This window comes from Pipistrellus hanaki (genome assembly GCF_964339955.1).
Source record: "Pipistrellus hanaki genome assembly, chromosome: 5".
NCBI lineage: Eukaryota > Metazoa > Chordata > Mammalia > Chiroptera > Vespertilionidae > Pipistrellus > Pipistrellus hanaki.
Window position 1 is genome coordinate 62,694,220 of NC_140507.1, and position 25,405 is coordinate 62,719,624.

General features: G+C 38.6%; 1 protein-coding gene across 1 annotated transcript in view; it reads right to left on the reverse strand.

Annotated features, from left to right (window-relative positions):
* Positions 1 to 10,457: 10,457 nt before the first annotated feature.
* The window catches only part of MFAP3L (microfibril associated protein 3 like), a 41,816-nt gene continuing 26,868 nt past the window's right edge, over positions 10,458 to 25,405 (reverse strand). Inside the window, exon 3 of the mRNA XM_084884382.1 lies at positions 10,458 to 16,160. Within this exon, the coding sequence (XP_084740508.1) occupies positions 15,211 to 16,160 (950 nt within the window). The 3' untranslated portion in view covers positions 10,458 to 15,210. The remainder of the gene's footprint in view (positions 16,161 to 25,405) is intronic.

Genomic DNA, 25,405 nt, shown 5'->3' on the forward strand with positions numbered 1-25,405 from the left:
TTGGCTGACCGGTCTGATTAGCATATTATGCTTTCATTATTATAGATATATTCCCCCATGTAAAAATGCCAGAAAAAATCATCCTGGGAATGGAAGACACTATGCGAGTATGGTTTTAGGTTCAAAGAGATTCTTCAAAATGTACTTTCACTTTCCACTGGACCCTATGAATGAAGACATTAATCCAATTCCAATAAATCCTTATTATCTAGACCACATGTGTCAAACACAAGGCCCGCGGGCCAAATCCAGCCCGCCAGGCCTTGCAATGTGGCCCGCACCACGCTGTCATCACTGCACTCCACTGTCAGTTTATGACATTGTCAGTTTATGACTGTTCAGTAAACCATTCGGCCCGCGATTTAGGCTGGATTTTAGATTTTGGCCCCTTCTCTGATTGAGTTCGACACCCCTAATCTAGACTCTAGAGGACAAATTTGTTTCCATTCAATTAACATTTATGAAAGCCAGTAATCTTTCAGGTTCTATGGGAAGCATTGTGATGATACAGATGTGATTCCTTTCTATATAGAGTTCGCAATTTAGGAACTGAAGATTATATTATGGCATTGGGAAAATTCCTTAACTTCTTTGTTCTTTGGAACATGGGATCATTTATTAGATTAAACTGCCTATAAGAGAGGGATAAAGAGGGATGTGTATTGCTGAGAGGGGTATGTATTGTTGAGGGGAAATGAATAAAAAACCATTTAGGGATTTACTCTGATAAAAAATATTGACAGGAAATGTTACATTCTACTATTGATAAACGGCTATAACAATTTTATAAGACAAATATGATATGAACACAGACAACAGTGTGGTGAAGGGGAAGGGGTGGAGGAAGGTAGAGGAAGGTATCTAATATATAAAAACCCTGGGTCATAAAAACCAGAGGCTAATAAACCGGAAGTCAGTGCTAGCCCCGCCCCCAAACAAGCAGTAAGGGGCAATCAGGCAGCCAGGCAGAGGGGTTAGGGGTGATCAGATAGGCAGACCAGTGGTTAGGAGTGATCAGGTAGGCAAGCAAGCAGTTAGGGGCGATCAGGTAGGCAGACAGCCCCTTGCAGGGCTGGCCCCATTCCCCAGCAAAGAAAGAGGGAGACCTAGGCTAGCAAAGCCATTGAACCCCAGCCTGTCACCTGCAGAGGGAGGCCACCAGCAGCAGGGGAGGGGAGCAGTGCTGCACAGATGGCAAGCGGTGGCAGCGGTGGGGGTGGGGCCAGCTGCCTGCAACCCAGGGAAGAAAAGCCCCAATAGGCCCTGATGTCAGACCAGGCCTAGGGATCCTACCGGAGGGGTCCTGGATTGTGAGAGGGTGCAGGGGCCGGGCTGAGGAACTCCTCCTCTTGCCCCCTCTCCCCTCAGTGCATGAATTTTTGTGCATTGGGCCTCTAGTAGGGGAATAAATGGAGTATCACATGATCTCACTCATATGCAGAATCTAATGAACAAAATAGATCAAGAGACATAGAAGCATGGAATAGACTGACGAATCTCAGAGGGAAGGTGGGATGAGATCAACCAATGAACTTGTATGCAAATATGCATAACCCATGGACACAGTCAATGGGTGGTGAAGGCCTGGGGCGGGAGGGCAGGGGAAGGCTGGAAGAGATCAAAGAGGGAAAAGGGGAACTTATGTAATACTTTCAATAATAAATATTTTTAAAAAAAGAATTTAAAAAGTGTTCTGGGGCAGGAAGTAGGTAGGTGTGCTTATAAAGGAGCATCATGGAGGCTCCTGTGTTCATGGAACTGTTCTTATCTTGACCATGGTGGCGGAGACACAAGCCTACATGTGATAACATTGTATGGAATGAAATAGACACACACAAATGAATGCAGGTAAAACTGGGGAAATCTGATTAAGATTGGGAATTTGTATCAATGCTGTTACCAATTGTGATAGCATACTATAGTTTCTTAAGATATTTCTATTTAGGGATATTGGATAAAGAAATATCTTTCTTAAGATATTTCTATTAAGGGATGTTGGATAAATATACTGTTTCTTACAATTGCATGTGAATCTACAATTATCTCAAAATTGGAGGCCTGGTGAACGAAATTTGTGTACTCAGGGTGTGTGTGGTGGATCCTTTAGCCTGGCCTGCACCTTCTTGCAATCAGGAGTCACAGGGAATGTGCCTAAGCCAGCAATTGAACATCCTTAGCGCTGCTGCAGAGGTGGGAGAGGCTCCCACCACCGCCACTGTGCTCGCCAGCCATGAGCCCGGCTTCTGGCTGAGCGGCACTGTCCCTATGGGAGTGCACTGACCACCAGGGGGCAGCTCCTGTGCTGAGCGTCTGCCCCCTGGTGGTTAGTGCACATTATAGCAACTGGTTGTTCTGCCGTTCAGTTGATTTGCATATTAATTTTTTATTATATAGGATAAAAAGTCTAATTAGAAATGTGTTTTATATTCTAGGCTCAGAGTATTTAGAAAGATAAAATTCATATATGCATATTAGCAAACACATATTCATAAACAAGTAATTAAGGTTTAGTCTACCATATACATTTTGAATACTAATTGGAGTGAGATAATTTTATGTTTACATAAATGACTGAATGTAAATCTGGTGTCATAGCAGAGCCATCCTCTTTCAATATGTTTTTTAAAATTGATTTTTAGAGAGAGGAAGAGAGAGATAGAAACATAGATGATGAGAGAAACTATAGGGGAACCAGCAATTCTGACATGTGCTTTGAGCAGGAATTTCACTAGGAACACTCAACCAGTTAGCTATACTGACCTAGTGTAGCCATGCTCTTGAGAGCTCACATAAATAGGACAATCATGACTATATTATAATTTCTCTATGCTAGTGAATATAAAAATAATGTTTATAATTATATACTTTATTTATTTATTTATTTATTTATTTATTTATTTATTTATTTATTATAATTTTTTAATTTATTGTTAAAAGTATTACATATTTCCCTCTTTTTTCCCTATTGGTCCTCTCCACCCTGGACCCACTACCCCCTCAGGTCTTCACCACACTATTGTCTGTGTTCATGGAGTATTCATATGTGTATATAAGGTCTTTGGTTAATCTCTTCTCACCACCCACCCACTCCTGCCTTCCCTCTGAGATCCATCAGTCTGTTCTATGCTTCTATGTCTCTGGATCTATTTTGTTCAATAGTTTATTTTGTTTATTAGATTTTACATATGAGTGAGATCATGTGATACTTGTCTTTCTCTGATTGGCTTATTTATCTTATCATAATACTCTCCAGTTGTCTCAAAGGATAAGAGCTCCTTCCTTTTTGCAGCTCCATAGTATCTATTGGTGTAAATGTACCACAGTTTTTTTTATCCACTAATCTATTTATGGACACTTGGGCTGTTTTCAGATCTTAGCTATTCTAAATTACACTGTTATGAACATAGGAGTGCATACATTCTTTCTGATTGGTGTTTTGACTTCTTAGGATTTATTCCTAGAAGTAGGATTACTGGGTCAAATGGTAGTTCCATTTTTGATTTTTTGAAGAACTCTATACTGTTTTCTGTATAGCTATATGTGGGAATCCCTTTCACATCCCGCGTGGTTCAGATTCAGAGTTCGGGTCTGGAGAAGGCCGCACACAAATGAGAGAGATAGAAAAGTATTAATCTGGGAATATTGGGGGCCAAGCAGGAGCCCATCTCAAAGAGGAGGACTACACCCCACTCAGGCTTTGCTATCCCTTTAATTAAGGTTATGGGATACACTCATATCCTTTAGGCAGGAAATTCCAATAACAGCCAATCAGCAAGAATTTACATAAGACTAACAGGTGGAGGCTGCTTTAGCTACCAATGTCTCAACTAAACAATGAGTGATTAGCTCCAACCTTTCAGAGCAATTAAGATTGACCCGCCTTCTGGATTCCCTGTCCACATCTCTCTATTAGTGGGACAATGATCGGTTTCCAGCAGCTGTACCTGTCTGCAATCCCACCAGCAGTATATGTGGATTCCCCCTTTTCTCCACATCCTCACCAGCACTTGTCATTTGTTGCTTTGTTGATGGTAGCCATTCTAGCAAGTGTACGGTGATACTCCATTGTCATTTTAATTTGCATCTCTCTGATGATTTAGTGATGTTGAACTTTTTTTTTTTTTATAAGTCTCTTTGCCATTTGTATGTTGTTTTTGGAGAAGTATTTATGTAGATCCTTTGTCCATTTTTAAAATTGATTGTTTTCCTTTTGTTAAGTTGTATGTGCTTCTTGTATATTTTGAATATTAAACCTTTTATCAGATGTATCATTTCCAAATATGTTCTACCATACAGTGGGCTCCTTTTTGCATTTTGTTGATGGTTTCTTTTGCTGTGCAGAAGCTTTATATTTTGATGTAATCCCACTTGTTTATTTTCTCCTTAGTTTCCCTTGTCCTAGGACAAGCATGTCAAACTCATGGCCCACAGGCCACATGTGGCCCATAATGAATATTTTTGTGGACCAGCCAATATAATGGTATGTAAGAAAAGTTTTAATAAAAATTTCATAATTTAATTTTTACAATATTCTGTTATACATAATTATTAATAATGAACTACAATGTTTGCTAATGACTGATTATTATAATCATTTTGCATTAATTTCCCTTATGCACCTTATGCTTAGGCGACCATTTCTCTCCACTAATATTAACTTTGAATATTTTTAAAAAATATATATTTTATTGATTTTTTACAGAGAGAAAGGGAGAGGGATAGAGTGTTAGAAACATCAATGAGAGAGAAACATCGATCAGCTGCCTCCTGCACACCCCTTACTGGGGAAGTGCCCACAACCAAGGTACAAGGTTTGACCGGGATCGAACCTGGGACCCTTCATTCTGCAGGCTGATGCTCTATCCACTGAGCCAAACCAGTTTCGGCACAGTGAATATTTTAGCAGCTGAATACCACATCATTAGTCTTGGACTGACTTGTTTAGTGTGCACAGCAGAAAATATTTCACTTTTAGAGAACAGGAAAAAGATTTATTTGTGTTACAATGATTAATTTGTGCAGTTATTCAGTGTCTGGTAAGTTAGTGTTCAAGAAAAAATATTAAATTTTATTAAAATGTTCTATTATTTTATGTTAATGATTACTCATTTATTTCAGCCCTTTTTTTAAATAATATATATTTCTTTATTGATTTCAGAGAGGAAGGGAGAAGGAGAGAGAGAGAGATAGAAACATCAATGATGAGAGAGAGAGTAATTGATTGGCTGCTTCCTACATGCCCCCTCCTGCTGGGGATCAAGCCCAAAATCCAGGCATGTGCCCTTGGCTGGAATTGAACCTGGGACCTTTCTGTCCATAGGCTGATGCTCTATCCACTGAGCCAAGCCAACCAGGGCTATTTCAGCCCTCTGTATTCAGCATGTCTATCAGAATAAACCTACATTTCTATGAAAATTAAAGCTTTTGTTTTTTTACAGCCCTCATAAACTTAAACCTTATCTGGCCCGTGTTAGCCTATGAGTTTGACATGTTTGCCCTAGAAGATGTATTGGCAAACCTATTGCTAAGAGAAACGTCTGAGATTTTGCTGCATATGGTTTCTTCTAGGATTTTTATGGTTTTACAACCTACATTTAAGTCTTTTATCCATTTTTAGTTTATTTTTGTGTATGGTGTAAGTGGGTGGTCTAGTTTCAGGGTTTTTTTTTTTTAATGTATCTGTCCACTTATCCCAACACCATTTATTGAAGAGATATTCTTTACTCCATTGTATGCTCTTGTCTACTTTGTCAAATACTAATTGAGCATAATAGCTTGGGTCAATCGCTGGGTTCTCTGTTCTGTTTTATTGATCTATATGCTTGTTCTTGTGCCAGTACCAGGCTGTTTTGATTACAGTGACTTTGTAGTATAACTTGATATCTGGTATTGTGATCCCTCCAACTTTGTTCTTCTTTCTCAAGATGGCTATGGCTATTTGGGTCCTTTTTTTGGTTCCATATAAATTTTTGGAGTATTTGTTCTAGATCAGTGAAATGTGCCATTGGTATTTTAATAGGGATTGCATGGAATTTATAGATTGCTTTGGGTAGTATGGACATTTTAATTATGCTACTTCTACCAATCCATGAATATGGTATATTCTTCCACTTGTTTATATCCTCCTCTGTTTTTTCAGTGTCCTTTAGTTTTCTGAGTATAGGTCTTTTAACTCCTTGGTTTAGTGTATTCCCAAGTATTTAATTTTTTTGTGGCAATAGTAAATGTGACTGTTTTTTTTTTTTCTTTTTTCAGTTTCTCAGAGAATTCATTATTGGTGTATAAAAATGCCATTGATTTCTGGGTGTTTTGTATCCTATTACATTGCCAAATTCATTTACTAAATCTAGTAGTTGTGTGTGTGTGTGTGTATGTGTGTGAGTGTGTGTGTGTGTGTGTGGAGTCTTTAGGGTTTTCTATGTACAATATCACGTCATTTGTGAATAATGACAGTTTGACTTCCTCCTTTACAATTTGGATGCCTTTTATGTTTTCTTCTTCTCTGATTGCTATGGCTAGGACTTCCAGTACTATGTTGAATAAGAGTGGTGAAAAGAGCTTAAAAAAATCTAAGGAAAATTTTTTCAAAGGTAATCCAACTACCTATGTAAGAATTTGAAAGAAACATGTCATGCTTTATGTTTGATGTGTTATTGTGCCACTTTCCACTACATAACCTTAGTCCATTTGGGTTACTATGACAAAAATACCACAGAGCGAGTGGCTCAAACAACAAAGATTTATTTCTTACTGTTCTTGAGGCCAGGAAGTTCAAGATCAAGATGTTGAAGATTTGGTGTCTGGTGAGAGCTGGCATCCATCCTGGTTTAAATAACTCCATCTTCTTGCTGTGTCCTTAAATGGGCCAGAGAGCTCCATAGAATCTTTTTCAAAAGGACATTACTCACATTCATTAGGGCTCTACCTTCATGACCTTATCATATACCAAAGGTCCCCCTCTAAATACAATCATATTGGGGATTAGGATTTCAACATGTGAATTTTGGGTGGACATAAACATTCAGTCTATTAGTGAGTGTAGTATAATAACAATGTCTCATTCTTGTGTCAGAGCACAAGACTTCCATTTTTAGCTTCAGATAAAAACATTTGTAGATCATACAGCTATTGTTATTTTTTTTTGTAATCATGTTGCAAATCATTGATTCAAAATGAGTAAAATGGCCCAGCTGTTGTTACTCAGTGGTTGAGCAACAACCATTGACCTATGAACCAAGAGGTCATGATTTGATTCCCATTTGAGGCACATGACCCCAGTGGACATGTAGGAGGCAGCAGATCAATGCTTACCTTTCATCATTGTTGTTTTTATCTCTCACTCTGCCTTCCTGTCTGAAATAAATATATATTAAAAAATAAAATTAGTAAAATATTTAATAAAATGGGGAATAATAAACTTGAATGGAACAGCAATTTCCAACCTCAAAGGATTCACAGAAAGTAAAATATTAACAACTCACTCACCTCAATCATTATGAATGAGAAGTTACTACAGAGTAGGTAACATGATAAAGAATTATATATATGTAAATTTGGGGTTAAATTTATTTTCCAGGATCTGACAGGGTTTTAAAAATATTAATGTATCTTAATAATTACTGCAAGGACAAAAGATAGGAAAGCTATATTCTGCACATTAAAAAATTTAATGATCACATAATACCTGTATGCACTATCATCCTGTCCCCTCATACACAAATAGAATGTATTTAAATTTTCTTCAACTTCAAATTGCTTCTTTAGATGAAGACATTTTTACAAATATGATGCCAGGTCATAATTTTTATGTTTCAGTTTTAAAATAATTTTAACCACCACCAACATTAAAAGTTATCTCTTATGTTAACTCATCAAGTGTCTACTAAATAGTAGACCAATTTTCTAATAGAATTTATTTTGTAATCAAGCATTTTACTTTCTGCATAATAACTTGGTCCACTGGCCAAACCACTGAGGGAATGCCAGCAGTGAATTCCAATAGGAAACACCATTGACAATGAGGATGGCTGCATGGCTGGGGCAGAATTTTATCTTCTTTAGACACACTTGTCATTTCTCTCTGACTTCATGTGAAAAGTTTGATGGTTAGAATTAGGAATTTTCTTAAGGCTTTGGGACAACTTTGTGCAATCCACCAAATGCCTATGTGAAAGAAGTATGCAGCACTGTAAACATAAAAATCAATCATAATAAAACCAGAGGCACTGATCACGTCAGGGGTTTTCAATATGTATCAGCTTTATCTGACTCATAACAATTTTCAGGAAATAGATGCTGTATAGCATTTACACTAAACCACAAGAAGTCCCTCAATTTTGACTTCTATCCTTTTAAGATTCACTGGGATTCCTATTCTATAATGAACCTTAAAACATGAGTCAATTAAAAGAAAATCCACTCCATTGGTAGTAAAAAATTATTTTGGGAGAAAATTCATATTGCTTTATCAATCTTCCCTCATATTTTTAGTTTATTTAATATTAGTTCTTTAGTATTTTAGGAGAATTATCATTTTACCCTTAGAGTCGTCATTTTCCCTAATAGTGTAAATGCAATTGGCGCTGACTCTCATTCAATTGCTATTAAAAAATACCTCAATATTCTACTTAACACTTATATGTACTTCATTCAATATGTCAGTTCTAATGGTTCTTCAGAACCATAATCACCAAGGCAACAAGTCTGCTGCTGCTTTCCTTTTTCATTCTGGTTTGTTGAACCATCCTTTATTTTATGAGCTGTAACTTTAAGGCATCTGGGGAGGGGCCTAGGTGTTATGGAGAAGCACCTGGCTTTTTCCTCTAACACCAATTGGCAGAAACAATTCACACAAAAGAATGAGTGTCACATGGCATGTAATTAATGTAGTAGTGTCAGGAGCACCCCCAATATTTGTAATCCTCTCTTTTCTATGAATACATTTAGAGTTTTAATTTTAATTACCTTGACAGTAAAAAGAAAATTTATTTTTTAAATTTTTAGTTATTGATTTTAGAGAGAGAAAAAACATTGATTTGTTGCTTCACATATTTATGCATTCATTAGTTGATTCTTATATGTGCCCTGTATGGAAATCAAACCTACCACCTTGGCATATCAGGACAATGGTCTAACTAACTGATCTACCCAGCCAGGGCAAAAGAGATAATTTATCATAGTATGATTAAATCATGCTTTCAGCTAGCTCAAGGACCAGTGTGATAACTTTTAATATTTTTTACTCAGAATTTAAAACCTATCAACTATTGAATATGCTGCTGCATGAGATAGTGTGGTCTCTATCAGAGGTGCTGATGATGTTTTTATTGATTTTGGGAGAGTGGAGAGAGACAGAGAGAGAGAGAGAGAGAGAGAGAGAGAGAGAGATTGTGAGAAAGCCCGGGACCAAATCAGCAACCTTTTTGGTGTACGGGACAATGCTCCAACCAATTAAGCTATTGGCCAGGGATATCAGAGATTTTCAAGCAGAACTGAACTGCTACTACTTGTTAGGCACACTGTAGAAAAGGTATGTAAATCAGATAACATCCTACTTAATTTCCAACTCTGTGACTATGTCCTGTTAAAACCACTGATTTACATTAAGTTTTATCAAGCTCTAGCTCCTTTGATTAAGGCCCGTGGAGAACATGGCATTCCAAAATCTGCAAAAAATAACTTAGTATCTGGTTTTTTTTGTGTGTGTCTGAAAATATGCACCAGTCAAAATTACTTGGTTAGGATGAAACTTACCTATTTTCTCTTTCACAAGGACACAATCATTCATTTTGCCAGGAATGCCAGCATAATTCTCTTAAATTCTTTTTATCACTTGAATCTATGGATGGTTAGTTATACCATATGTGTGGTTTATTGTATCACTTGCTCAGCAACTTCTTTTGCATCTTTAGTCCACAGTAAAATACTTTCTACCCTTGCCATGTGATTTCCTTTCCCATTCGGTAGTCTCCTTTCTTATTTTGCTTGCATGTCTCATCTGAGCGGAATTCAGCTTTTGAAGCTTATCATCAAAGGAACCGACATTCTTAGCATGTTCTTAGATTTGTCCTGGATTGGGTGTTGTCTAGATGTTTTGTGGCAGACCTATTACTCATGCCTACTCCTGTGGAAAGTTCTGGATATGTGAGTTTACTGATCTTTCTGGATTCTCTTCAATAAGCTTGATGTTACATGTCAAAAATTACGTCTTGATACAGATAAAAGTAAATTGCTATGAAAGTAAATTGCTGAAGTTTGTCAGGATGAAGTTAATGTTTCTGAATTTGGATAGTTGGTAATTTTACATAAAAATTATTTCATTTCCTTCCCCCCCCTTCCCAAGATAGGCTGCAGATGCAGAAGGTAGGGAAAATAACTGACTTCAGATCTCATGCCATTGCAAAAAGTAAACCAGGCCACAATGACATGCCCTTTAGGTGAGACACAACGCACAATCCTCACACTTGTGCAAACCTTTTATTAAAGCAACAATCAAAATACAGGATGAATCACATTTTTTTTCCTACTATAACATCAACTTAAATATCAGTCATTTGTTTCCATATTTAAATTACTTTTAAAAAGGTTGAACATTTATAGTTCACAAAATCGCCAGTTGGACATTTTCCCCAGGTAAAATTTTTTTACTTTTCAATTTTAATACAGGATATGCAGTAGATATATAGCAAACCAAACAGAAATTCAAGCATCTTTTTGGACCCTAATTCACTGTAGGCAGCTCTATGGTGTCAGAGAGATACATTTGAAGGCTATTGTTACAGGTTAAATAGAAAACAATTCATGCCAAGATATTCTTAGAGCTAATTGTTTTATAGTTTTACATTCTCTAAAGCTTTAATTTTGATTGTGGAAGTCTAAGTATTAGCTTCCTTAAAATTTTATCTCTATAGAATCATAAAGATCATTGCCAATCTCATATGATACTTTCTTGTATAACTCTTAGTCCTTTGGAAAACATAATAAGCAATTCTATTTTACCTGATTCTGCCCCCCCACACCGATTTATTTCATCCAAACCAGATTAATCTTTGTAGAAGCCCCACGAAGGCATTAGGAAAATGAATGTTGTCATCTACTGAAGGGCTTTTAAATGAATAGGTAAATTTAAAAATGAATATTTTTATCTTAAAGATATCAGGTGTTCAAAATATGTGTGGGAATATACAATGAGATCTGGTAGGTATTTAAAGAGTACAATAAATTAGTTTAAAAATCTAGTAGAAACAGGAATAATAATCTTAAGGGATTGCTAAAAGGATGTGGGAAGATAGGTACAGGTCAGTAGTTGAACTGTGCTGAGTATAAAATAGAGCATCTGAAAGAAGAGTTAAACGCTCCATTTTCTTACCAAATGAAACACCGAGAGGAAGTCCTCCCTTTAACAGAACCATTTCAGAGTTTCAACACTGGCACAATATTTCCATTTGCAAATAAAAGATGCCAGATTTGCCATTGTAAAATGGTTCCTCCCATGGTTGGGATTGGTATTTCTATAGTGAACTTGATTTGTGTTGGCTGCATCACATTGAGAGTGTGCCTGTACAAAACATGCAAATATTCATTGTGCCTCACATTTTCTTCATGTACTAAAGAAGTGAGCAGATCTTAGATCACTAATAAATAACAACCCAAGCATTAGACTTAAAACAGGTTATTAGCCCATTAAATAATCTACAGAGCCATAGTTAAATTCTGTCTTTCCATTAAGTTGTTTTCTTATCTCACACTTGCCCTTTAAAGGGAAGCTTAAACAGCATACACAATTAAAAATGCAGCAAACAACAAAAAAGAAAAAGAAAGAAAGGGGATTCCAGAATCCATAGTTTTGAAAAAGAGGAATGCTTATAAACATCTGAGAAGATCATTCTTGATGTAATGATGACACAATAATGCTTGGTATGGGTGAGAACATTCACAGATTTTCAGAGTGATTTCTATAGATTAGGCATCACATTTAGTTCTTAGAGATTTCAGTCAGTCAAGTATTAGTATTTCTTTTTATTAAGTATGATATACAAAAAGATGAGAAGAGTAGATGTGCCCTAACGATATGAAAATATAATATATTAAACAAAACCACTATAAATTACATATTTTTCAGTATAAATGTTGTTTCATTTACAATAAATACCATCCAAGTTTGCAGACACCTACGTGAATGAAATATGCATACATATCTGAATTATTTTCAGAATTTCAAGAAAAAAATTGCTAGAATATAACCAGATGATTCATAAACCCAAAATTGTTTGATTTTGAGAATGACTACATATAACCCAAGGAACATGGCTTGGGATTTGGTGTTAAGCTTTTAAAACTGACCAAATGAGTCTAACGTGTGTTGTGTTGTGTGTGTGTGTGTGTGTGTGTGTGTGTGTCTATGAATCTTATTGATCTTTGAAAATCAGCTGAAAGTCACAAGGTCATCTACATTTCATATTCTAGCAGGAGAACCTTTCTCCCTTTGTAAGAAGCAATAGGATGGATAGGAAGAGTGTAGAATTTCTGGGAGGAGAAATCTCTGTTGTAAGCCAATTTCCCTTTAGATTGGCTATTATATCAAGAGCTTTTTGTTGCTTTAAAGAAGGAGAACATTTTGATATAATCTCAGTCTAAAGAAGCTAAAAACAAAATGGAAACATTCTTTGGTCACATATTTCTGCTCCTACTTCATAAAAAATTTGCCCATTTTAAACGTTTTACCCTGAATCAAAGTCTAGACAAAATACTAGATGCCTTCTCCTGTAATTTAATGTGGAAATATGCACATGGGTTTGGGTGGAATGAAAACAAAATACATTGAGAAACAGTTATCACAATACCCCAAAGTGAGCTTAAGTCTCTATTGTTTTGGACATACAGGTCCCTGGTAAGAGTTTGTTGACCTCTAAACAAGTGAAAAATATTTATATTCTGAGAGTTGGAGATAAAACTTTTCTGCCCCCAAATATATAAAATCCCAGTCAGGAGAGCCCATCAGGAAGCATGGTTTCTCTTGTTGCTCACTACTAATTTCTTTATGTGACCACCCAAGTTGCCAAGAGTTCATTCTTGACCAAGAGATGTCTGATCAAACTCCACATCTAGTGAGTTTACCTTCAATATCAGGAGTAAAAAAAAAAACAAAACCCGTCAAAACCATTTATAAGGCCATACCCACTGCCCTCAGCTACAGAGCTAGAGACATTTGCTGTAAAGTTTGGACAGCAAAAGCATCCAACCTCATGTACCCATTTTTGTTCCTAATATTGCATGTTTCATGCTATGGGGGCCTCCATGAGAGATTACAAATTTTCCATAAAACTTTAAATGTCTGAGCTAGAACGGATTTGGTGATCAACGAGTACAACAACCCCTATAAATTGCAAGTAAAAAAGATTAAACACCAGAATGGAGAAGGGAACTGTCCAAGGTCACTTATCTAGAGAGTGACAGATTAAGGACTAGACATCTTCATCTGCTCTCTCATCACCAATGTGGTCCATGTAACTAACTTCCAATGTCATTATCCTTATAACTGCTTTAAGGTTAGTGTCTCCCTCCTCCTAAGTGAAAATGAAATAATACCACTTGTTCTCATCATGATTAAATCTAAATTGTAGAAGTGGTCAAATGATAATTTGGAGGGGAAGGAAGGGAGATGATCCACAATTTACTTAAAATGCTATGATTTTTTAAAATAATACTTACTCATTGAGTAAGTAATGCAGCATAAACAACATTAGAGATACAAATGAAAATCTTTAAAGTAACTGTGAAAAAGAACAAGGACAATCATATTGGTTTGGTTCTGTGCGAGAATGAGACTATTTAAATGGTTCTCAGATCTCACCAAGTCTTCTGCCTCTGACAGATAATGAAACTGAAACCCAGACTTGCCCAAAGCCAGGCAGCTGGTTATTGGCACTGTCAGGTAAGGTGTTGGCCTTTGGATGACTAGTTTTGTCTTTTGTCTATGACATCATTCTACCTTACATAAACTTTCTTGTTGAGATTAGAAATTAATTTAATACTTTTGGCATGAAATTTGATGGTACAATTTCCTATACTTTTATTATAATACTAGAGGCCTGATGCACAAAATTCATGCAAGAAACTCAGCCATCGTGGCCCCCGCTTCATCTGGAAGGTCATCCAGATGGTCGTTCTGCTCACGTCTAATTAGCATATTAGCTCTTTATTATCTTTCCCTCCAACTCCTTGGGTAGCCAATATTCTACAACCTACAGGGATTCAAATGCCTCTGACTTATGAAGCAATAAAATTTCCTGGTAAAGATCAGGGTTTTTGTGTGTGTTTTTGAGGATGATGTTACTTAAATGTAAAAACAGCAATTTTCATGGTTATTATGAGTATACTCAACCTTTTATAATCTACCATCACCACCATACTTCAGTTGAACTCACACAAAGGTTCTCAGAATTGGACAAGTAAACACGTTTTCATTTGGCTATTAAAGTGCTGTTCTTGGGCAAAGTTTTTCTCAGTTTTACTTACAGCAGCTTTTTTGGAAACAAGTAAAAATCAAGGTATGAAAATAGGCCTTGGGAATAACAAAAACAAGGAGTCTAGTGACTACTCTGGAACATTATAAATGACTTTTAGATATCAGCCCTGGTACTGGTGACTGATACCAAAGCCTCTGAGGTAAATGTTCTAGGGAAAAGTAAGGACACAGAAGACTGAATCAGAAAGAGCAATTAGTATTAATATAATAACAACTACTCCATTTCAAGGAACAGCGAAAGGAACAAAGACTGAGAAGAAAGTGCAACAAACCCATATACGTGCATTTGCTATTGTAGCAGACCTATAATTTTTTTTTTAAAAAGAAAAGCAATGCAGTGTGCATTGGACAGGGCTCTTGAATTCAGAATTTATCTTACAGTAGTGTACTCTTTGCCAAAAGGGCATCACCAGTGAAGGTATTTGGCAGAGAATTGTCTCTAAAACTTGAATCACTTGGACAATAGCATCAATTCTGCACCCTGATGTTTCCTGCATCCTTTTCTCCTGGGGAAGGTCCAGTCACAAGGACTGCACACAGGTGTTTCCCCTTCTACAATAGCATCACTCCTACCAAAGGGATGAGAGTCTCCTGGTAAGGCTTAGCGGCAAGTGCGTACTACATCTGGACTACGAGGAGCAGCCCCTGATTTTCTTAATATGCATAGCTTTTCAGAGTTGATATTAGACATGGCTTTCATAAATAATGCAGGTGTTTCTTTCATGTGCCACTGCCAGCTCTGTAGTTTCCAGGTGGGCTGGTGGCAGGACTTTATCTGATACCTCAACAGCCATGGGCTCAACAGGTGTGGGCTCTTCAGGCGTTAGCTCTGTGGATGTTACATCTGTAGAAGGCTCTACAGTTTCTGGGGATTGTTCAGGTGACAGTTCTGTGTCCTCTTCATCTTTGACATCTTCAAACTGTACACCCTCTTGGTCATCCACGTGATCTTTTTTGGACTGTGGATGCACGGACACCTTGATGGCAATCTGCTGTGGCTGTTCATGCAGCGATGAGGCGTCTGAGTCAGCGGTGGGGGAGTCACTTCGCTTCAGAGAGTTTCGGATCATGTACACCTCATCCCTGTCCATGGCCTCCTGGCCTTCTGGCACGTGCTGCACAAAATTCTGCCCCTGCTCCTCCAGCCTGACCACCTCCATGATTTCCTCCATGATGGTTCTGCAGTTCATAATGAGAGGAGGCAGCGGCACGCTCCTGGCCAGCTCTTCAATGTAGCGGGCAAACTCCATGGTTTTGAACTGGGTGACTTTGGCAAGCTCTAGAGTTTTGGCTGAGGTGATGATGGGGATCCGCTTGGCGATCTCGAATGCCTTCTGCAGCTTCTCTGCGCCTTCTGTCCTAAAGAACTCGTTGATGGCCTTCTCCGTCTTCTTCAGGTGGCTGCTCATCATACACAGGCGGGTGATGTTGAGGACCATGACGATGGTGAAGGCCACGAGGCAGACCACCATGTAGTAGACACCCATGTCTCCCGAGGTGAAGATGACGCGCAGGGTCACCGTGTTGTTCACAATGCCATAGGCATTGGAGGCAACACATGTGTATTTCCCTCGGTCTGAAAAAGACACCTTGGTGATGTTTAGGAGGCCGCCCTCGTGCATCTGCCATTTTCCTGTTGGGAGAGAACATTCAAAGAAAAGTCATACGGTTTCTATTGAAGTGGCTACAAGCTTACTAGAAATATTTTCTATTGATGATAGCAACAGTGAACCTTTATTGTGTGCCAGACATTGACATGTATAAACTCACTTAATCTTCACAACTACTCTGTGGGATTACTAATACTAGCCCCACTTTATAGGATGACAAAACAGAGGCACATTAGATTGAAACATGTTCCCAAGATCACCAGTTTGGAAGTAGTAGAGCTAGAAGATGAACTCAAGTTCAAGATTCTGTACTCTTTAAACCACCAAAGCGTACTGTATAATTTCACATCCTAGTGAAAAATAAGAAAAATAAACAATCTGGAAAATACTGTGCTCTTACTAGAGAATTCCTTCACTGTAGTATCTGTGAGCATGGCTCTGTTGAACACTGGGGAGTTTAATTCTTCTCAGAATATCAAGTAGTTTAGGACCAACATAAAATCTGGAGTAAATCAAATTAAGTTATAATTGTTTGCTGGTTGTTCATATTTGACATTGAAATTGTCCTTGATTAAAACATGATTATATCATTAATTTTGAGAATCTATAATAAATTATCTATACTACTTATTTTATTAGCTAACAATGTGAAGAATAAGAGGTTGGATATGAATTAATATCAATTTGTTTTAGTCTTGCAAATAAATGACAGACTCATCAAACTGAAAGTAAGCCTCACACAGTAGAGAATACATGTTGATAACATAAATACTTCCCTCTGGCCTGGAATTAGTATTGCCTTGTGAATGAGGTTCTGAGTCAGGCAAAACTCTTTAGTTAGAGTTAATTCCTAGTCTGCCTGTATACCCATAGGTCAGATTATCCCTGGAGAAGGGAGGGTCCAGGTCAGGCCTTGGGGGAGGTCTAAGGAACAGAGCAGGCAGGTATTTCTCCATAAAAACACTCCAGTTCCCCATGCTAGCTAGAGGACCTCTCCTGAGAGACTGGACTATTTAACATGTAGTTTCCTCTTAAATTCCTATTATTGCGTAGGCTTTTTACTTGTTTCATCCCTCCTGGCAGTGACTTTTAATTCTAATTAAGAGTCTGATATTTCCCAAAAGCAACAAGCTAAATGCTCCTTTTTAAAACTAGTGAGCAGATGTGACCAAGGGATAAGGCAACAGAGGGCCTTCTATACTCCACCATCGTTCTGCTGCCACATGGTAACTGCAGTCCAAGGAACATTCTGAAGGAAGCTGGCAGGAGCGGTGAGGTCCTGACTTACTAGCCATGGGGAGTCTGACAGGATGCCCTTAGTGGGTGCTGTCACATTACTTTGCTTTCTGAAAGAACATCTGTGAAGAGTGGTCCCTGGTGTCCCTGCCTAACCCTTTTCTAACCATTTGGCCAGTATATTTTCCAAGAGTAGAAAACACTGGTTTGGAAAATCTAGTGAAATGTTCAGTCTCTGCGAACGTGCAAGAATAAACAAACCAAGCACCCGGTCTGTGAAATTTTCTCTCGTTCACATGAGGCGGGGGCAAGCTTCCACTCCTTTCATTTCCTGAACCTGAATTTTGATACTTTTACTGCAGATTTATCCAAATGTATAATGATAGGAGACAAAGGAAATTATAATTTTCTTAAAATTTGCTTGTTCCATAAGAGTAGACTACAACAGGCCTAAGAGACAAAAACAAAACAAAACAAAACAAAAAAACAAACAAAAAATAAACAAACAAAAAACACAAACCTCTAGTTGATTGAAAGCTTATTATAGATATGGAAGGCACTGGGCTCCAAGAATTACAGGTAATACATTTACCTTCCTTTATTTGTAAGAAAATACTAAAGTAAGAAGGGTGGAAGAGGATGAGGAGGTGAGGTTATTTGTATGGGGAATGATTAGAATCAATTTATTCATCTCCTAATCTCCCCAGTGCCACTCCTTTTATGGAGGAATTAATCTGTAAATACAAAAACAGAGTAGTCTGAACTGAGTAGAAGACCAAAAGCAGAAAAGAACACTAAGCTAGGAAGGCAGACAGCTAATAAATAAATATATATGCCTAAGCGACGGAATGACCCGTCGCTATGATGCGCACTGACCATGACCACCAGGGGGAAGACACTCACTGCAGGAGCTGCCCCATGGTGGTCAGTGGGCTCCCACAACAGAAGTGCTGCTCAGCCAGAAGCTGGGCTCATAGCTGGTGAGCACAACTGCAGCAGTGCAAATCTCTCCTGCCTCCTCGGCAGCACTACCAAGCGGTGGCAGGAGGGGCAGCAAGGCTGGGATTAGCAGGAGCAGTGCTGGCTCGGGCTCCTCCCAAACTGCCTGACGCTTTGCATACTCCCAACTGGTCCTCTATTGTGAGAGAGTGCAGGCCAGACTGAGAGACCTCACCAATGCACGAACCCATGCACTGGGCCTCTAGTGGTAATATAAATAGCCTTCTCCTGGCACCTACATAATAGTTTAGATTATATTGTATTTTGTTACAAACGAAATGCAACGATATATTTTATTTATAACATGCCAATGCTTTCCACTATTTCAAGATGTTTCTCAGAGTAAATTTCATAGTTACTTTCAGGCATATTTGTAATAAAAACTGACATGTATTTATTCTGGACCCAAGCAATTCAATGCAGATTAGAATTTAGACATTTCAGAAGATTCTTTTCACATTGTGAAAAGAGGCACAATTTGGAACCAAACACAACGTTAGTAGGTGACATTTATGGCTCATTTTGGGGGAAAGCAGATTTCCAGCAGATATTTACTTAGGAGCATATTCTGCTTCTTAGTTCAGGGCAGTGGGTCTTTAGCATCTTTTATAGACTATATTCAATCATTTAGTTTGTTCTTGAATTCTGAAACCCGGCTATCTATCTGTGAAAAGATTATATTGGCTTAACTATAAACTATGACAAAATGAATCTACCAGTATGTTTTGATCATAAAACACTTGGTTTATTACCTCTAATCTGAGCTGCAGCATCCTAGTTAAGAGACTGGGACCTCATCTCTCCCTGCCAGCAATTTCCTGTTTCCAATCTAGGCATCTCTTTAGTTTTTGATCCTTTACTAGATTCCTTTTGAAACAACCATCATATTTATTTTATGGATTAATGTGATATTAATTACATTTAGGCTTTAATGTGTGACTGGATTAAACATTCTATTATCAGATCACAAAGCAAGTCTTTGGAAGACAACACACACACACACACACACACACACACACACACACACACACACCCTTATCTCTCTACAGACTATACTGTCAGAAGAGCTAAGATTTCGACCTCAAAGGTGATGTAGGTCTGTCAGGCTTCTTTTATAAAGGCTGATACATTGATTCCTTCCTAGGAATTGGGACTCAAATTATGCCTCAGCCTCAGTTAATCTGTGACAAGTAATAAAGATTTCTGCTAGTTCTACTATCATATGAACCCCTAGAAATTATGATGATGGCACAAATTCGACCTTGGGGGTGCTCCCATATCAGCTTGGAGTCCAGACTCATGCAGAATCTCTGCAGGGCACCTGCTCAGCTAGGATCAACCTGAGAACATTTTCTGTGCTGCATGGAGCCATTCACCTCTGTCTATACAGACCTTGTCCTAAGACTCATTCTGGAATGGTGCCAACTTCAGCTGTCAGAAAGTTAAAGAAATAAAAACTCCCAGAACTATACACATGAATCAGGTATACACTGTGCTATGCCCCCTGTGTTTTAAATTGTAATTGAGAGGCAATGTCCAAGAGATGTGCTGCATTTTCATTATGTTGCATCACACACACCTAAAATGTCAACAGCTAATGCTAAGTCAGTTCTACATGCATTAATTTCGGAGGAAATAAAACGGCAGGTGTTGAACCATTATTTTCTGAATGCAAAAGATTACATGTATTCCCGAACCTTCTTGATGATAGTTCACGTCCCCCAATGCTTTGCTGAGACTGTAGTTCTTCCTTTGAAACACCCCTCCTCCATCCCCCCTCTTCACTCTGGTCCTCTGAGTGTCATCTGAAGGTCAGGCTAAAGTACTGTCACACGCAGCAGGAAGAGACTGGAAAAAAGGAGTCAGATAGACTAGAGTTTGCCCAGAACCTCACAGTCTTGCCCAAGAAACTCCAAGCACTAGATCACACGTGAAAATCATCCACACGTGAACAGAAGTGTTGTGGGGACAGTCTCTCCTTTGCAAAGAGAAAAGCTAGCAGATGTTATTTCTTAGCCGTGCTGTGGTATGCGCTAAGCTGCACAACAAAGCTGACATTTTTAGAAGACAGCGATCTTTTTTCTTTTTTTAATCTTGTTCATGCATTCAGTAACGATTGTTGAATACATTGTTTATATACCAGCTTCCATCCCAAAATGTGCCAATGCAAAGATGATGCCTGACTACAAAAAACAGTCCAAGCCAAAGAGGGACACAGTTTCCAATAAATAACTGGGGTTTCCCTGGCATAGGACAGGGGCTGGGGAAGGGAACAGTGGGGACAGGCTTCCTAGAGAGGCTTGAGGGAAGCACATGAGCAAAAGAGGGAAGTCAGTGGGTGCTCCTATAGCTGACAAAACATTTTTAAAATCCAGAAGGGCCAACCCAAAAGAAAAAAAAGGAGAAAAGATATGAATGGATAAGTCACAGGGAAAAAAAGGAAATGCAAATGGTATCTAAGTGTAAAAAAACACCAATGATTTATAATTGAAATTTAAAGGGATTAATGAGAAAAAAAATAACTTTTTCACTTTTCAGAATGCCAAATAAGGGGGTGGGGGTGTGATATTGAGAATACATTATGTTTCCAAGAGAACAGAGAAAGGAACACTCCCCCACACTGCAGGTGGGAGTTGGATCGCTAAAAACCTTTGGAAGGTTGATTTGGAGAAATCCTCAAAATTTAAAATGAATGTAACCTATGAGCAACATTTAGACTTGAAATCCTTCAACTCAGGCAAGCCTAGCTTGACTGGGAGAATATTAATGAATGCAAGAAAATCAAGGTAATGAAAAATATTTCTTTCCAGAATAGTTTTTCTCTCCACGGACATAGTTCTAGAGTTTTCTTTCCTTACCAACATGCTCTGGAAGAAGCCATCCAGGAAGTCCCACCCAGGAAGGTGGCTGCCCTGGTACCTCTATGCCACCCTGGGGCAGGCAAGCACACATGGAGGGGAAGTCACTCCAGACAGCACAACATCGTGTCAATAGGACAGTGTCAGGAAGAGAAGTGGATCAACAGCACTGTATGACTACAGTTAAACCTGTAAACGTCAGGACGTTCTATGGTATAGGGGTTATTGTGACCTAATGTAAAACTAATATACAGTACCAGATCAGAACTATCGCTCATGCAAACAACTTCTGCCCCAGATCTTGCTGTACAGAGATGAGCTGCATCAACACTTTCTGAAACTGAAGAACCCTAAGAAAAATGAGAGCACAACCTACAAAGACACTAATTGCAACTTTTCTCCAAATAAGATGTCTATGGAAATCCTAAATCTCCCCAGCATTTCCTACGGATCACTGAGCATTAAAAATTAACATTATATCCAAATGCTAAGCTCTTAGAATTTCCCTCAAATTACTTATGAGAAGAGAAGGATTTCTTTTGCCTTAGAGATGTCTGTGGACGTGTAAACAAACAGATGGACAGTTCGTCTACTACTATATCCCCAGTGAGTGGTATAAGATTAAAACTGTTCACAACTCCATTTACTCAGGCTCTTAAGCTCCTCGGGCCCGTGCTATTCAAGAAGGAAGAGTTCAATCTGCCAAAGCAATGAGGTTATTTTCCAAATTTTCAAGTGGTGAGAATCCCAGTGAGTGTTTATGTAAACATAAATGAAACACACATTCACTTGAACGAGCATCGCAGTGCACTGATGCTCTTCAAGTAAGAACAAAATGTATGTGGGTTTGTGGCTACAAAAGTGGCCCTTATTTTCCACAATGTGAAATATGGGCTTTTGTAGCAAAAGGATCCATGCCCTTTCACAAAACATAATTGAAAACAAATTTAGCATTGCATGACTGCACCTGTTACAGGGTTTCTGCAATACCCGACAGCTCCTTATAGCCACAGTCAGGTTTTAAACATTGCAAACTGCAAGGGCTCTTGTGCCCTCCCTCCCCAGTCCTCTCAAGGAACCTCTTCAGAATATTCCTAGGGCAACTCCAACAAGCCAGCTCCTCCATCATGGGAAGCCACGGCAGCCTAGGATAACAGGTTTAGCTCCGCTTTCAGCTCAGGATGGTGAGAGTGGAAGGACTGGGCAGATCCTGCACTTCTGCTCTGCTTAAAGGCATGAGTAATATCTGAAAAGCACCTATGTTTTCTTTATTTTAAAATATATATACATTTTATTGATTTCAGAGGGGGGGAGAGAGGAAGATAGAATCATTGATAAGCTGCCGCCTGCATGCCCACACTGGGGATTGAGCCCGCTACTGGGGTATGTGTCATTGACCAAAATTGAACCCAGGATTCTTCAGTCTGCAGGCCAAAGCTCTATCCACTAAGCCGAAGTCACTAGGACAGTACCTATATTTTCATTTCCTGGTAAGGGAAACAACATATGCTTCAGCTAACTGGTATTCTTGTTTTTAAAAAAATATATTTTATTGATTTTTTACAGAGAGGAAGAGAGAGGGACAGAGAGTTAGAAACATCAATGAGAGAGAATCATCGATCAGCTGCCTCTTGCACAACCCTTACTGGGCATGTGCCCGGAACCAAGGTACATGCCCTTTCTGGGACTTTTCAGTCTGCAGGCTGACACTCTCTCCACTGAGCCAAACTGGTTTCGGCTGGTATTCTTATTTTTTAAAACAGTGCCAAGCATGTAATTCCATGCAGACTAGTAAGAGTCATTTTTTATAGTAGCTATAGGTAGCCTTCCAAGACAAGAGCACCCTAAACTGGGTTCATATAAAAGGATTACATTTTGGGAATCTCAGTTGTCATCCTTATCTGAGGTAGATCTGGAAGGATCTTTTCATGGCTAAGACTAAACAGTTATTTGTTGCCAAGTTGGCCCTTTATATGACTCAGTTTGGATGCCAAAAGACATGATGGGTCCACACAACTGAAGACCCACTTCACAATAATTCTTTAGTTCACTGAGGTGTGCCTCTTTGGGTTAGACCAGGCTTTCTCAACTTGGGTACCACTGACATTTGGCACTGGATAATTATTTGTAGGGGTCTATCCTGTGCATGGTAGGGTGTTTAACAGCATCTCTGGAAACACTGGGTTCAGCAAATGTAAAGGTCACCCAGTGTGTAATATACTTTGCAATTTCCACTTACACTGCTTCTTCAGAGACAGAAGCCTCTTGGGTATCAAAGGGCCCTGTGTATACAAAGTAATGTGATAGGGGAGGGCAAGCCTCTGCTGGTGGAGAGATTCTAAACTAGCTATCATGGCAGTCATATTCTTTTGAAATTTCAAATTAACCAGTAAGGGATATAATTTTTTTTGTGTGTGTGTTTATTTAAGACTCACAAACTCACATGGTAGTAAAAGGAATTGTCTCTGTTTTACAGATAGGAAAAGTGTGGTTCATAAAAGTTAAGGGTGCTTGCCAGTGTGGGTCTATGGTTAGAGCATCAGGTCACACACCAAAAGGTTGAGGGTTCAATTCCCAGTCAAGGTCACATACCTTTGTTGCAGGTTCTATCCTCAGCCTTGGTCGGGCATGTGTGGGAGTCAACCAAGCAATGTGTCTCTCTCACATTGATGTTTTTATTTTCTCTCTCTCTCCCATCACTGCCTCCCTTTTGCTCTCTAAAAATCAATAGGAAAAATATCCTCAGGTGAGGATTAACCAAAAGAAAAAGTTAAGGAACTTGCTCAACTGAAAACTATCATGTGCTTCTTTGGAATTTCCAGTAATTATTTATAATCCCTATACTTTAATTCCTTTTGACAAGTTGATTTTTTAAAATCTCAAATATTGAACCTACTAAAAGGGGTATTCAATATAATATTTTCATAAGTTAACACACTACTTCATGCTGATTTTTGAGTCCAAAGACAATTTACATTCAATGCTGTGGGGACTGACCTCCTTCCATGGATATTACGTAGGGAGGTGTGATACACTACACTGTATCTACAGGGTTGAAACTTGGCTGGCACAGCCTGCTGATGTCCTTTGCAGAAGTAGTTAAAAGTCAATTCATAGTCTATTTTTAAAAAATCTGAAAAGCAGAGAGATAAAAACAACGCAGTGATATAAACTAAAGTGCAAAACTGATAATGATGACCACAGAACTGGAGTAGCAGCTGTGATGAGTGTGGACTTGTGTATAGTTCTGCTCAGTTACCCTGTGCATGTTATTTCCAAAGATAATTCTTAGTTTTGGTGACAGAATGCTATAAGAGTATGGAAAACAAATCCACAAAAAGGCCTAAAACCCAACTTTAAGGAAGATTCATCACTAACAACCCAGACTTGTACCACCGACTTTCTGGAAATGCTTGTTATTTAGCATCTGATAAAAGTGCTAATGTACATTTAAATAGTTTCAAGTCAAGGTAACAAGCCACAACAGAAATGCACCTAATAATATGTACCTGAAATAACTAAGACTTTTTCATAATACTTTCGGACAACTATATATTTCTACTTATCTCTAGCAAAAGGAAAATGGAAACCAGCACATTGCATGGCCGTTTGTTGATTATTCATGGTATTTGAATTCTGACCCCAAACATGTCCTTCAGTGAATGATAAAAAACAAATGGACAAACACAAAAAGTCTTTCTCCAGAAATAGATCACATACTGACCTCTCCTGGTCCTGTGGAACTGAAGTGACAAGCACCAGGGAAAAAAGCAAAGCCTCTGCCAATACCAGGAAATAGCCCCATTCTCTAGGAGGGCAGGCTGGCATGAATAATCGCTACCACACTTTTGCAGCACAAACAAGAAATGAAATTGCTCTTTTCCCTACTAATCACAAAGCGAATGGTAGTGTGCTCCTGGAGCAACTCCCCAGATGATTTTGAATACATTTCTGTATATACATGTCACAGCACACAGCCTAATACTGTCAAACTGTGATGGCGGTGGTTACAACGCCTCTTCCCTCCTGGAGGGCTTCTCTCATGCACTCAGGCTGGGTTAGATGCTCTTCAACATTTTTCACCTACTGAGACCTGTAGGATGAGCGGCTAGTTGCTGGTTGGACAGAGAGTGAGAACAAATATGTATTAGTTTGGCTGCACTGTGGTGTAATTT